Source organism: Parasteatoda tepidariorum, chromosome 1 (genome assembly GCF_982258835.1).
Source record: "Parasteatoda tepidariorum strain Cologne lab strain chromosome 1, Ptep-v5.0, whole genome shotgun sequence".
Taxonomy (NCBI): domain Eukaryota; kingdom Metazoa; phylum Arthropoda; class Arachnida; order Araneae; family Theridiidae; genus Parasteatoda; species Parasteatoda tepidariorum.
In genome coordinates, this window is record NC_141755.1 from 97,821,612 (window position 1) to 97,836,351 (window position 14,740).

At 31.4% G+C, this 14,740-nt stretch overlaps 1 protein-coding gene across 2 annotated transcripts in view; it reads left to right on the forward strand.

Moving 5' to 3' along the window:
- The window catches only part of LOC107442393 (immunomodulatory peroxidase), a 35,838-nt gene extending 22,360 nt beyond the window's left edge, over nt 1-13,478 (forward strand). Inside the window, exons 10-15 of one of the 2 annotated variants that reach the window (XM_087169543.1) lie at nt 114-455; nt 2,512-2,730; nt 6,469-6,638; nt 9,258-9,360; nt 9,953-10,024; nt 13,194-13,478. In XM_087169543.1, the coding sequence (XP_087025669.1) occupies nt 114-455; nt 2,512-2,730; nt 6,469-6,638; nt 9,258-9,360; nt 9,953-10,013 (895 nt within the window). In that variant the 3' untranslated portion in view covers nt 10,014-10,024; nt 13,194-13,478. The remainder of the gene's footprint in view (nt 1-113; nt 456-2,511; nt 2,731-6,468; nt 6,639-9,257; nt 9,361-9,952; nt 10,025-13,193) is intronic. The other variant, XM_087169545.1, reaches the window with a different exon arrangement.
- Nucleotides 13,479-14,740: the final 1,262 nt, after the last annotated feature.

A 14,740-nucleotide genomic window follows, 5' to 3' on the forward strand; every position in this document is an offset into this window, starting at 1 on the left:
ACTAATCAGTTTTTAATAACTAATAATTTTTTTAATAAACCTATAATTTGTGGTGTGGTAGTCGATGAATAGAATTTACTTGTTTTATTCCATTATTGCACATCTTTTTCCAGGAGAATACTGGCAGCCATCATGCAAATGATTACTTACAACGAATTCCTGCCCCTGGTTATTGGTCCAGAAAGAATGGAATGGTTTGATTTGAACGTACAGCGCACCGGATACACTCAGTATGACGACACTGTGCAGGCTACTTTGGCGAACGAGTTCTCAGCAGCAGCTTTCCGTTTTGGACATTCCATGATTAACAGCTTTTTTCCACAGGTTTCGAGAGGATCGAACGCTGCTGGCGACAGACTGAGAGATATTTTTCAATTCCCTTTTGGTTTGCACAGAGGAGAATTGGAAGGTCTGATCAGCGGAACTACACAGTCACCAGGACAAAAATTTGATAGGTAGTGATTGTACAGGCTAAAGATCCAGTCCCAGATCGCAAAATAAGGTTTATTTTCACTCAGCAAAAGCCTTTTAATGTAAACCTAAAAAAAAAATTTTATGCGGTTTACGTATAAACCTTCTAACCTTTTTCTAACCTCTGTGACAATCTGCTCTATTCTACACACATAACCCTAATCCAAAAAGGCGGGAAAAAAAACCTTGTATATAAAACCTGAAAAATGAGGTTGTTTTAAGGTTTTCAAGAGTGAAAAAAAAATCTTTAAATAAAGCTAGTCTTAAGGTAAAAATAATCTTAAATCTAGGTAATTATAAGGTTTCTTTTCGCAACGTCTTGTATGCTCTGCTATCTAAGTCACAATACTTTTTTAAAAAGAAGCTTTAGAAATAATTTTTAATCCTTTTAGGAGGAAAAGTTTGAAACTGCAATATTTTTGCTTTATTGAAAAAAGGTTTTCATCACAAACATTTTCGCGACAGTAAAAAGAAAATTCCGACACAAGATTGTCGTAAGGTTACATGCTTTCTGGGAATGGATTCGTAATCTGTGTGTTAAAAGTTTTTACGAAACAGTGATTAAATTAGTACTAAAGCAGCAACTATGTTTTTTTTTTCTCTCTAAATCTTGACAAAATTTAACATTTGTGCTCAGTATTATTTGGCGAATCTCATACAATGCTGCACAGAATATAAAAAAAAATTGATAAAATTTATATTGGGCAGTAAGAGCAAATTTATTAGTAAACGGTGCCAAAACTTGGAACATAAAAATAGGAATTTTTTTAAAAAAAAAATACAGTAGTCATTTTTTTTAAACAGAAAACCATACGCTAAAATCTTTAAAAAAATCACTTAGTTAGCAACTATTGTTTTGTTTTCATTTGAAGTTAAAAATATATTATTTGATTACCATTAACTCTATTAAGGAAATCATTGACTTCCTCATCTTGCCCCCGATTTCACGGTAATATCTGAAATTGATATGTTGAACTTCTTAGACAAAATGATATTTGTGCTGAAAATCACTAAGATTTCGAATGGGTTTGTAAGAATATTTAATTCTGTCCCACCCTATTAAACTGCAGACGTTTTACAAACGATGAAGTTGCATCTTTGCATACTGTGAGGTTTTCAGTTCATTTCGAAGTTGCTGTTTTAGTAGTAGTAGAATTTTATTTACGCGTATTAAAGCTAGACAATGGGTTATTTTTTTTATTTTATTATTTTTATAACCGGCGTTGAACAGCCGATCCAATCCTTAGTTTATGACCTCCAATGCTCAACTCCATAGCCTTGTAATTTTAATATCATCCCTGAAGACAAAAGAACTCCTGGATCAAGCATTGCGGCATACTAGCCTTTTCATAGGACTTTTTGATGTAATTAACCGGCTATTCTATCACATGGGAAGAAAACCTACGGCAAGGGGATTCTAATCCATGATCCGTCTACCACTGAGGATATTTTACTTTCGCACAGTAGTCAGTGAGAGCCTGGAGCAGAATTTGTATCAACCAACCACCACTGGGATTCGAACTTGAGGCAACTCATTGGGAAGCGAACGAGGCCTCACTGAGAGGTTCCTGAGCCACTGTGACTCACAGAATATGCTATGGTGTGGGAAACATCCCTGTGGATGATCCAAAGACGTGCCATTTGCCGGGATATCCTTGTTAGTAGGGCACTGCGCCCATGTCCAAATGGTCGTGGGTTTGATCCCCGCTGGTCGAAGACTCCCCGTTTAGTAAATGGTGACTAATGCGCGTTAAATCTGTTGGGTCTCAAAGTCCTCCAAGTTCCCATAGCAAATTATACCTCCGGGGTACTGATCCAGGAGTTTCCTTGTCTTCTGGATTGGTTCAACATTACTAAGCAACGGAGTTGTAAACCCAAAATTGGGTCGACTTTTCAACGACTGTTAGAAAAAAAAAAGACATGTCATCACAAATTCGATCCTTTGCAGAGGGAATCGCTCACTTTCTCTGGTAGGTAGAAGAATTTAACGAGGACGGCACAACGTTAAGATTTTAAAATTTTCTCCATTTATTTTGACAGGTACATGGTTAGGGATGTGACCAACCACTTGTATCAACAGCGTGGGAATGCAAGTGGCTTGGATTTGGCCTCACTCAACATTAACAGAGGTCGCGACCATGGAGTTCCTGGCTACACCACCCTAGTCGAATTCTGCGGGGGACCTCAAATCAGAAGCTGGAGGCAGTTGGATGGACTTTTTCAGCGTGGACTCCGACCTCTTTTCCAGAGACTTTATGAGTATATTCTCTCTCTCTTTCTATACTGCAAAAACCGTGGTGTTATATCTAACCAAATTTTATGTTAAACAACCCACAGGGTATATGCTCATCTGGAATGTCATGGATTTCGTTATTGAACAAAATTTGTCATGAAACGTCATGGTTTTAACTATTTTTTTTAAAAAAAATCCTGGAAAGTCATGGATTTAGATTGCCGAAAAATCTAATTTTTAAAATGGAATTTACCCTCCTCTGTCCCAATTTCCCAGTGTTCCGATGTTCCAATATCTGAATTTGTAACAAAATCCCCTCTCATAGTCATACTTTTTTAAAATATAAAATGTTTTTATCATGTTCTTTAAAAATAATGGTAATATTTCAAAAAATGAAAGAAAGAACATCATTTCTAGAGTGAATTATCTTTTAAAATTCCGTGATTTCAGAATTTTTTTTATCTATTTATTATTTTTATTTTATCATTTTGAAATTCTAGTTTATGCTTTTTATATTACACTAACTTTTAAGAAGAAATAAAACAGGTTTAAATAACTAAATGTAGGACTGTATTTAGTTATTGTATTTTGTATTTTTTTAGCTATTTTATTGCTTCAATTCTTTCTTTACTCTGTTTTTTAAGTTCAAAATCAATAAATTTGAAGATGCAGAGTAAAACAGTTTTGGTTATACTTATCATTCCAATTAATGTTATTATAATTCGTTTTTAATTTTATTGTTGTGTTTTTGTCGGAGAAAATAGTAACTTCAGTAAGTCATAAGAAATTCTTGGAATTGTTCATGAAAAGTCATGGATTTGAAAATTTAAGAGGTAGTAGATACCCTGAAATCAGAAACACGTTATTTAACTTGAAATCGAGCTTTCATATACATTTTAAAGGATGTAATTGAATCTAATGGAAAAAGCTCATGCAACTCACACCAGTCATGAATAATTTTTTTTTCAAAGCAAAATCAACGAACTTCCTTCGAAAACAATCGCGTTAGTTTGTCTTCTATTATGCTATAGAAGACTACTGAACGAAAGTTTAAAAATGTACGTATGATTTTAATTGTATAAAAAATTTATTATTTTAATCTAGTTTTAAAACATCTTTTAACTGTTTAAACAATTGTATAATATTAATTTCTAGCTGCTTCAGTTTAGTGAAGCCTAATTCATCTTAATGTTATCTATACAGTCCTGGCCTATTTATTAGATGCACTGTAATATTCTATGTAAAATCTTAATTATCAGGTAATACTATACAGCTTTATTTTTTTTTACGCGACTGAAACCGGTTTGCACTTGCTTACGTCCGTGTATCAATTGGTTAAATTAGACGATATATTATATATATATATATAGAATATTTATTATATCAGGTATTATATTAGCAGGGGTCTGTCCAGACATTTTGTGAAAGGTCCGTTTTTCGTGAAATTGTGAAAAAATTACTCACATTCTTTTAACCAGGGTCCGCTTTTATGAATTTGTGCAAATAGGGTCCGTTATTGCAAAAAAAAAACTTTTTCAAGGAGTTTTTAAATTGTAAAGATATACAAGATTATGCTCAACACTGTAAAATTATTATTAAAAAAATTAACGTTTAAAAAATAAACAACAATTGCTGCTTCTAAATTAGAGATGCAACATACAAATATTTGGTATTTAGCCTATGCTGAACGCAGACTATTAATTTCGGACAAATAATGGAAGAATCGTCTGCCGAAGACAAAACTTAATTCGTTTACATCCATCTTTCTTGTTTTCTCCCCTGGAAAGGGTTTATTCGATTAACAAAATAATAATGAAGATAAATAAATTTGTGAAGGGTTCGATTAAAAGAAAAATCATTTTGTGAAGGGTCCGTTTTTAAGTTAAAATATTTTGTGAAGGGTCCGTTTTTAAGTTAAAATATTTTGTGAAGGGTCCGTTTTTATGAAAAGATATTTTGTGAAGGGTCCGTTAACGGACCCAAATTTCTTCTAAACAGACCCCTGATTAGTATATTAATTAGACCAAATTATTAGACGCGCAGTAGTTTTTTTTAATAATTACGTGTTTTGCACGAGTTTATGGGCAATACTTTTATATTCAAATATTTATGTAATGGGTTTTTATTCAGGAGATTTTTCAAATACTTCCCATTTGTATTTATTTTTAACGTATTGCCTTACAATGTTAACCAATTGATACACGAACGTAAGCAAGTGCAAACCTGCTTCAGTCGCGTCAAAACAATAAAGCTGTATAGTATCAACTGATAATTAATATTTTACATAGAATCTTATAGTGCGTTTAATAATTTGGCCAATATGTAGACGTGATTTACAAACTAATTTTATTTTAAGAATAAGTGTGATCAGAGCCGGATTATACCTTTCGTAGGCCCTAGGCACAGCCGTTTTCGGGGCCCTTCCCTCCTTCCCCCACTCCTCCCCTCTTTTCAAAATATATGCTAAAATTTTCTTGCATATTTTTTTTTGCATTTTTATTAATATGGATTTTAATTTACAAATTTGTTTATCGAACTTTATCTGCAATACCGACATACTGCCGATATTGCAGTTGATATCGATAATATGTACCATTATGATTAGTTCGATCGATAACTATGTAAAGGTAAACACTTCACGTCAGCAATACAACAACAAACCAGCAAAGAAAACAGTGAAATTGATAGTGAGATTAATTACACGAAATATTTATACTACAAATAGCTTCAGAGTTTTCATGATACTACTATGATAACTAAGTGAAGGAAATTAACATTGTCAAAAGTAAATCTTTTGAAATTATTTATAAATAAATTTGCAAGGTAGGTTAAATGTTTACTAATAGAAAAAATATGATTTAATACTATTTTAATAAAATGTTAGTCACGTTTTGTCAGGAAATGTCTGGAACGTATTACGCCATTTTAGATGTATTAATTTCAGAAATGACTAGAAGGCGTAAAGCTTACAGTGATTTGTACGATAATTTCGGTTTTCTTGTTCACAAAAATTTGTCAGAATCTGAGATTAAACTAGAAGAGCAAAATTTGGTGAAGATTTACTCATCCGATTTAGAGGAAAACTTTGCAGATGAATTTTTACTATTTTCAAATTTGTATGAACATAAATCTGCACAAGAAATGTTGAAGGCTCAAATTAAAGATAAACTTGTGAATACTTTTCCTAACGTTCACATTGCATTAAGAATATATTTGTCGATTCTTGGATCAAATGCAGAAGGAGAAAGATCTTTCTCCAGATTAAAATTGATAAAAAATTATTTGCTTTCAACAATGAATCAAGATCGTTTGGCATCGCTCGCACTTATGTCTATTGAATACGACATTTTGCGTAGTTAGGAATTCGACAGCATAATACAAGATTTCGTTAAATCAAAAAATCGCAAAAAAGTAATATATTAGATCATATTTTTATTTGTATCTTCATAATTTTGGGCAAAATACACTTGTTGTTTTTAAAACTAAATTATTTTTGTCAAAAAATTTTTTTCTCCCAAGTTTTTCGTAGGCCCCTGAATTTCGTAGGCCCTAGGCACGTGCCTAGTGTGCCTATAGGTTAATCCGGCCCTGAGTGTGATCCACTGTTCTTATTATAAATTATTGGGTCGTAAATCGATTCGTATCATGAGCTTTTATGAATTTTAGTAAAATACCAAGCATTTGTACCAAAATTAATGAGCCATCCTGAATCATCTGTGATGTAGTTGCATCATTTTTAATGATACGCGTGTTGTTTCTTGCAGAGATGTGAGGGACATCGATCTCTTCTCTGGAGGAATGGCAGAGCGTCCAAACCAAGGAGCCGTCATTGGACCGACATTCACTTGCATTATAGGTGTTCAATTCTATCACCTCAAGTATGGGGACAGATTCTTTTTTGAACACGGTGGTCAAGCTGGATCTTTTACTCCAGGTAATGACAGTTTGGAATTTGTCCCATCAGCCTTTCCGGGGCATTACACTGAAATCGATTTCGAGCCAATAAAACACGATTGGCAATATCCGATCTAAGTCTTTAACATGGGGAATCAAACCTCAGTCCAAGTCATGTAAAGAAAATTACCACATTCACTAATATTGTTTTAAAATAGGTACTTTACATATTTTTTTTTCTTTAGATTTCAACTAGCTAATAGTACAATACACAGACATATCTCATTGTCTAGTCGGATTTTAACCTAAATCTTTATACTTCTATACATTCTTAGGTCTACTGTTAAATATTTTCAACTCTCTCCTTTTGACCTTTTAGGTCTATTTTAAATCTTACACCTTCTTTATAGCCTTCTGCTATTTAAAAAACTTTATCGTGTCTTAAATCTGAAGGTTTGATTTTGAATTAACGGTTTTTAACCCTTATTACTTACTTTTTTTTTTGTCTTTATATCCTCTAGTTTGTGGGTAACCTTGTTGTACAAGTGTTTATTTGGTTTTATGATGATTTATTGTTAAAAGGGCCTTTTGGCCTGCTCCTTCATCTTGTGAAGTTACCACCCCCAATTGTAATAGATGTAAACTTCGTAAATTCTGATACTGCTCATTGTAACTTGCATATTGTAAAACCAAGAAATGTTGCCATACTATGTAAATTGTAATTAATTTTAATAAATACCATGCGGGGCATTTCACCGAGCAGCTCGAACCGGGACTTGTACCGGTATCAACCTGCTCCTCCTCTCCTGAAGGTCTTCTCCTGTCACGGCGACGAGATCATCAAGACTTTCCCGTTTACCCTTATAAACAGGGGGCAGGGCGGGCGACAATGACTCCTTATTGACTAGTTGGAAATGTTATTGAGTTTTGTTCTTTTAAACGATTTAAAAATGTGTTAATCATTACATTGTTCCAAAGCGCCCAAAAGCTCTGGTGGGACAGTAGGCTATGGCATCGCTCACACTGCTGGTTGGGAGTAGTCAGTTCGATCCTGGTGGCTGACAAAACAACCAGCGTGCACGCTAAATCTGTCATGGCTGAAGATTAACTCGTTGGTTGTGGTGAGAGAGTTTGGAAAGTGAGGAGTTCCAGCTCAGGTACTGTCCACGTCATCTGACAAGGGTCAAAATTACGTGTTATTCCAACCATAAGCGTTAAAAGATGTCTAAAAATGGGTCTAGGAGCTTATGCATGGTTTGGTGATGCTGTTCCAAAGCCCTTCAATTCATTACTCGAATCATCCATGCGATCATTATTTAAACAAACATTAATTGCTCCATTCTGTTATGTAGAATTGATTAATTCACACCAGGAATAGTAAACAAGAATACAATCGAAGAATACTAATATTTTAAATATTTTTAATGGTAAATCGTTTAGTTATATTGGTAATTTTTATCATAATTGCTCTGGATTATTAAAACTCTGATACAAAAGGCTGGAATGATTAAACATTTTGAACTGGTTAACTATCATAAAATCCATCAACTCAAACATTTGGATTGCATAATTCGTTGAAAATTACACCTTTTGACCTTATTGAAATAGTATTGTGACTACCATTTTCAGCCATAACTTTCATTAATTTTTTTAAAGTTTTAACGTGTCGGGAAAAAATTGCTTTGTAAAAAAAAATTTTTTTTTTTAATCGCATCTTTAATTTTACTGTTGTTCAAAAGATCGTTTATTGAATGATTATGTGATTGTTTGATGTTTATTGTTCAAATTGATGTTTATGTGTTCAAATTGATGGTTATGTTAAGTTAGAATGGCGCAAAAGTTAGAATCGTAAATAATCCGTTTTTAAAAACAATTTATTAAGTAATAATTTTTACAGCAAATGGGAGAAAGAAATATCTGCCTGATTCAAAGAGCGAAAGAAATATTTGTTTAATTCAAGGAAAAATATTTTTTTCAAAAACGCCATTCTAGTAGATAATATGATGTCTCGTGTTATCTTCCCGATTCTTGGTGAGAACAATGAAAGAGAAGTTTTTAAAAAAATTATTTCTTCTAAATTGACTATAATTTCTTTTAACAGTGTAAGTATTCGAAAACTTCGTTAAACCGATTCTTTTTTATGTTAAAATGATTCGGCTATTTTAAAATAATTATTTAAGAGTGCATTCCCGTCCATTGACTTTAATGCTAAACGTAAGAGCTGAGCCGAAACTTGAGTCAGCGAATTCGGAGGTCTTTATATTGAACAAAGAAAATAAGAGATGATATCCTTCATAAACCGTTTCGTAAACTTGCTTGCCCCTTGACTCGTCAAGTTTTCACTAACTTTGTGCCCAGGAACTTCACACCTTAACGTTCATATTTCAAAACAAGTCTTCATGTTTCAACTTTAAATAACATTCAAAATTTCGTAATTTTCTCCATTTTTTGTAAAGTAAAGCAAAACAAAAAAGTAAAAAGTGTGAGGAGCTATCCACCATGTCAACCGTCATCTATGAAAGGATACCCCTCCTAGAATTGAGTTAATATGTCTTATATACTGGTGAATTGGAATAATATTTTTGTAGTGGTACACTACAAAAAGTAATCTTGGTTACATATTTTTGATAATACAAAGTACTTTCTCTAACTTTTTCAGCTCAATTAAGAGAAATAAAGAAAATAACTCTAGGAAAGCTAATCTGTCAGAATTCTAATATTGATCGAATACAAGCCAGGGTGATGCTTTATAACAGCAATAGGTGAGTGATTTATGCTATCTTATTATGAATTCCTTCCTTCAATTGCTTATTTTATTCACTTGTTATATAATGATAAAAAATATTTTTTTAATACTCTTTATAAAAAGATTTTAGAGTGAGTAGCGGAAATCCCGGATTTTAAAAAAGCTATAAATAGTAAACATTTATAAATGTTTATGATTTAATTTCATTAGCAAATAACTTGATATTTAAAAAAAATATTGAAACAGTTAATTAATTCAGAAATTTAATGGGATACTTAAAAAAATAATCCTTAGTCTTTAAGATACTGAATTAGTTTTAAGATAGTTTTGAACTCGTGGACAAGTTTTGAGAAATACATAACTCCAAATTGATTAAGAATAAAAAGTTAATAAACCAAACATTTAAAGGGAGAAAAAACCCTAAAATTTACAAAAAAATTCTATTTTTTACATGACAACAGGCAAAACTAGTTAGTTAATCAGCTGTATAATATAGTCAGTTTATCAACATTGTCTATCACCGAATAATAAATAACAGGTGCCTGTCTTCCTCTAATATATTTTTACATTGTGTATTTTTTACTGTAATATTTATCTTCCTTTTATAGAAATCCTATAGTAAACTGTAATGATTTACCAGAAATGGATTTAAGAGCCTGGAGTCGATAAAGGTTAAAGTAGTAAGTGTCATTTCCAACATATTACTAAATTGTTTTTAATTTCCTTGTATTTATCTGAAATAAATATGTAAGAAAAAAATGTAATAAATTTTGATGGAAAAAATAAATTCTCAGAGAATAAAAAGTGCTTAAAATGCATTGTTAATAATTTTATAAGGCATTCACACTTACAACAAAAGTAAAACGCTTTTTTTTCACTTAATACCTAAAAAAATTCTTATTTCAATCATCTTAAAATATTTTTAATAAAATTTAGCATTCAAAATCTATTTCTCTGCCATTATTATTACAAGAATGATATTTAAACTCTAAAAACTTACGTTCTGAGATTATTAATATGTAATCTCAAATTTTTCTAAATAAATAAAAACTGTTATTCAGTTGTATGATCAAACTATAGAAATTTTTCGAGTTCTACAAAGATTTAAGTAAATCTAAAAACATTTAACATAAAATGCATTATAAAAAGAAAGCTATATGATAAATGTTCTTACCTGAGAAATATATAGAATAATTATTGGAAGAAGAGCTAGAAGAATGAAAATTGCAATCACAGATTTCCTTCATATACTGCAGACTTTCTTGCAATTTTTCACAATCGACTTTTTCAGCACTTTACATAACCAAACAAAAATTTATTTCAACTTCAAAATATATATGTATTCAGCTGCCAAGTTGCAAAAATCTATTCACCCATTAGCTTAAAACATTCTTTAAAATTTGTAAAAACAATTGGGTATAATATGAAAAAAACACAACTACTTCGATTTAGTAGGAACAACATATGACGCAGTGCTAAACGAATGGAATTTAGTTGTTGTTTATTTAGTTATTGTTATTAGTAGTTGTTGTTATTTGTTTTAGTTGTTGTTGTTTATTTAGTTGTATTTAGTTTCAATAACTTTTCTTTATAATGCAATAAAATCTGGCGAGCAGCTATTTAAACGATCGAACACTTCGTTTGTTTATTTGTGGCTTGAAGTTAGGCTCGCAGAAAATGCCGTTCATGGGTTAAATTTAGTAGGAATAACACAACCTGTGACGTAGGCTATAGTATACCCAATTAAAAGGTTTTGAATTAGGTAATCGTTTGCATTTTCTTTAAATTAAAAAAGCTATTATAGCAAACGATAAAATAAGATTGGTTGGTATTGATTGAAATATTCACATACCACTCGAAAAAAAAAATCCCACAAAAAACCGCACAAAAACAGGTTTGACTGTATTTTCTATAAGACTTTGTTTTTTAGGAGTTAACCTTAGAAACCCAATTGAAATTGAAAAAAAAAAATTTTTTTTTTATCACTGTAACCTGTTTTGCTGCATTTGTCTTAACTGCCTCAATAATGTTAAATATCCCAATAATGTTATATAATTTCTGTTTCAATGATTGAATTTTCAACTACTAAAAACAAATCTTAATGGTTTAATGATTTGACATCATTCATCAGTATTAACTACTAACTAATATATAAAATAAGACACAAAAGCGTACTTTCTCTTAATAAACCATACCATCAAAATTCAAATTGTGGGGATGGGAGTCTCCGAAGTATGGAACCCTTAATGTTAATTTTTTTAATCTCAACACAACTCAGAAAGTTTTTAAGCGAATCACACAAAAATTGCACACATATATAAAATTCTTTTATACAAAGATAATTCCATGCAATTTTTTTTATAATTTAAAATAATTCTTTAATAATAAAGTATAAAATTTTTTACTTCATTTCAAACAGTGTAGTTTGCAATGAAAAAATGCAAAATTTAGATAAAATTGGGGAATAATTGTTGAAAAATTTGGTTTTAAAAGTACAGATTTCTTAAAATTTCATAAGTTTAGAACTAACTTATTGCCTGATCCCGTTCAAAGTTTGTATTTCGTCATTTTAACTTATATGTTTAAAATAATGTAAAAATTTTTAAGATTCAAATTTTTTTAAACCGTAATTTAACATTATTAAAAAAAAGATTTTTATATGGACTTATTTTTCGATAAACGAATTTTATAACTATATGTAAAAATAAATTTATGATTCGTTAGAAAGTTCAGAAGATATGTTGAAATATGAAGAAGAAAAAAAGGGTAATTAATATCAAGAGACCTTCTCTCCTGACTCAACTATTCAGAACCTATTTTCGGGTACCCCCATATTGTGCTGATGGAAAATCCATCAGAAAAAAAGTCAGAATAAGTAAGTTTCTGTGTCTAATCATACGAAGTAATTTGTGTATTTGACCTCTTTTGAGCTATGGCTTTAAATTCGCGATAAAAAGGATGATATTTTTGTTTGCTGCAGTGTCCTCCTTAAAAGTTTGAGTGAGTGTGTGCTTTTTGACATAATCTTTTCACTTCAAACTCATCCAGAAAAAAGAAGTCTAATGACATTGTCGGTCAAGCGACACGAAAAAAATGTCAAAAAAGGGGTCATTATTGCATATCATTATATTTCAATGTTTAAATAGAAATGCAATGGTGCTTTTTTCCCTCTGTTTAAATAGTTGTTTTACATGGAATAAAAATGTAATAAAACGTCTTTTCTTTTGAAAAAAAAAAAGAAAATCTTTTATAAAATCAATATTTTTATCGAGCAACTTAAATTTTTTTTTTTAAATTATCAATGATTCGTCGTTGAATTTTTTTATTCTGAACACTGCTCAAAATGCGTAGTTAAGAAAATGACCATAAATTTTTTTTTTTGGAAGAAAAAAAAGGATGAAGGAATGGATTTAAATAAATCCTTATTGCGATGTCGACCATTTGCCTAAATCACATTTTTTATAAATATTTTTTTTTGAAAGATATTGTACGTCAGCTTTTTTTTTACAAACTTGTAACGAGTTCTATATATTTATAATTTATAATAGTAATATTCAATTGACACTTTTCATTTAGTAATCAGATAAATACTATTAAGAACTGCTTGAAAAGTTACACCTCTAATATACCCAACCCCGAAATTCGGAACTAGACCCCGTAATGATTATGGTTAGTGTTGAGAAAAGTAAAGAATAGTAAGTACGAAATTCCTCTTTTAATTGTTAAATCTGGGTTGAATTTTTAAAAAGGATAATTTTTGTCAATTTTCTTAAGTCGCATTTCGAGCTGTATCCAGAATGAAAACCTTGGACATTCATTTATTTTATAGTTATACTTTTCTTTTTCGAGTTATAGCATATTGGAAAAAGAGATTGGAAACATTTGCTGAACCAACTGAAGTGGATTGAAAGAAAGAGAATATCGCACTCGCATCATTTTCACTTAACATTGTAAAATAAAGATTTTAGTTTATGTAAAATTTATATATAGTGTTCAGCAAGTTCCATTTGTCTTACATATTCAAAAAGTTTTTAAACTTAAAAAAGTATTGTATATCGAGAAAAAAAAATGTCTTTAAAAATATTTCATTCCAATAAAGAAAGTACCAATAAAGCATTATTTTTTTATGACTCAGTTTATGTTTATGAAATCATGTGTTATTTCATTCAACAATAAAATTTTAAAAACTGAAAATTAAAAAATGATTTTCGCAATTCTTAAAACTGGAACTGTTCGTTCCTCGCCCCCTTAAATTTGAATCGCAATTTTGAATAAAATAAACGTATTTAAACATTTTTAAGGTTTTTAAAATTATTCAATTAAATATCTACAACAAAATATAAACAATAATTCAAACTTATCTCACATAGAAAAATATAATTTTAAAGTTTTTTTTTATGCTTTAACATTTGAAGACAACATAGGTCTGAAAAACAAAGAGAAACACTATTCTATATAATTGCGGGGGAGAATAATTTTTATTAAAAATTTCTGAAATATTAAAAAAGAGAAGAAAAAAAAACTCAAACAGGATCTGATTTGTTTAAGATGATTAGACCAATTGCTTTTGAAATTATATTTTTTTAAAACTTAGATATTTAATTTATTGCGCTCTCGTGCCGCAGGTCCTGAGTTCGAGCCTCGGAAAGGGCAAGGTTGATCCAGCCTTTCATCCCTTCAGTGGGTCGATAAAATGAGTACCAAGCATGTTTGGGGACTAAACACTGGGGGTTCCGAGTTCGGCTGACCACCCAACCGACACATCTGCTCCTATACCCCAGAGCAGAAGGTCAAGAAAACAGAGGGGCACAGTAGACCTTGGCCCACAGTGGGCTGTCGCTCCACTGAGTATAATTTATTCATTGAAAACAAATGTACACTAATACTTGAAGCTCGCTTCCTGAAATTTCTCTAGTATCTTTGGCACCCTTACGAAAGGTATGGTATCATTTCATGGTGATATGATAATCATATATTTCGAGTTATGGCGGCTATAGTGGTGCAGCGTCTGCCTCCCATTGCTATACTGAATTCTAAACTTACAATATTGAGTGGTTCTTTATGAAGAGGGTAAAGGTCATTAGCCAATGCCGCGATGGCTCAGGGGATAGAGCGTTCGCCTTCAAATGAGGTAAACCAGGTTCGAATCCCAGTCGATACGAATTCCTCATACGGCTTGCACCAACCACAGTGCTGATGTGAAATATTCTCAGTGGTAGACGGATCATGGGTTAAAGTCCCCTTGACGTCAGGCTAACCGTGGGAGGTTCTCGTGGTCTTCCTCTCCATGTAACGCAAATGCTGGTTAGTTTCCTCAAAAAGTCCTCCTCTAAGGCAAATTTCTCTGAATACTTGATCCAGGAGTTCCCTTGTTTTCTGGATTGGGTTCAAAATTA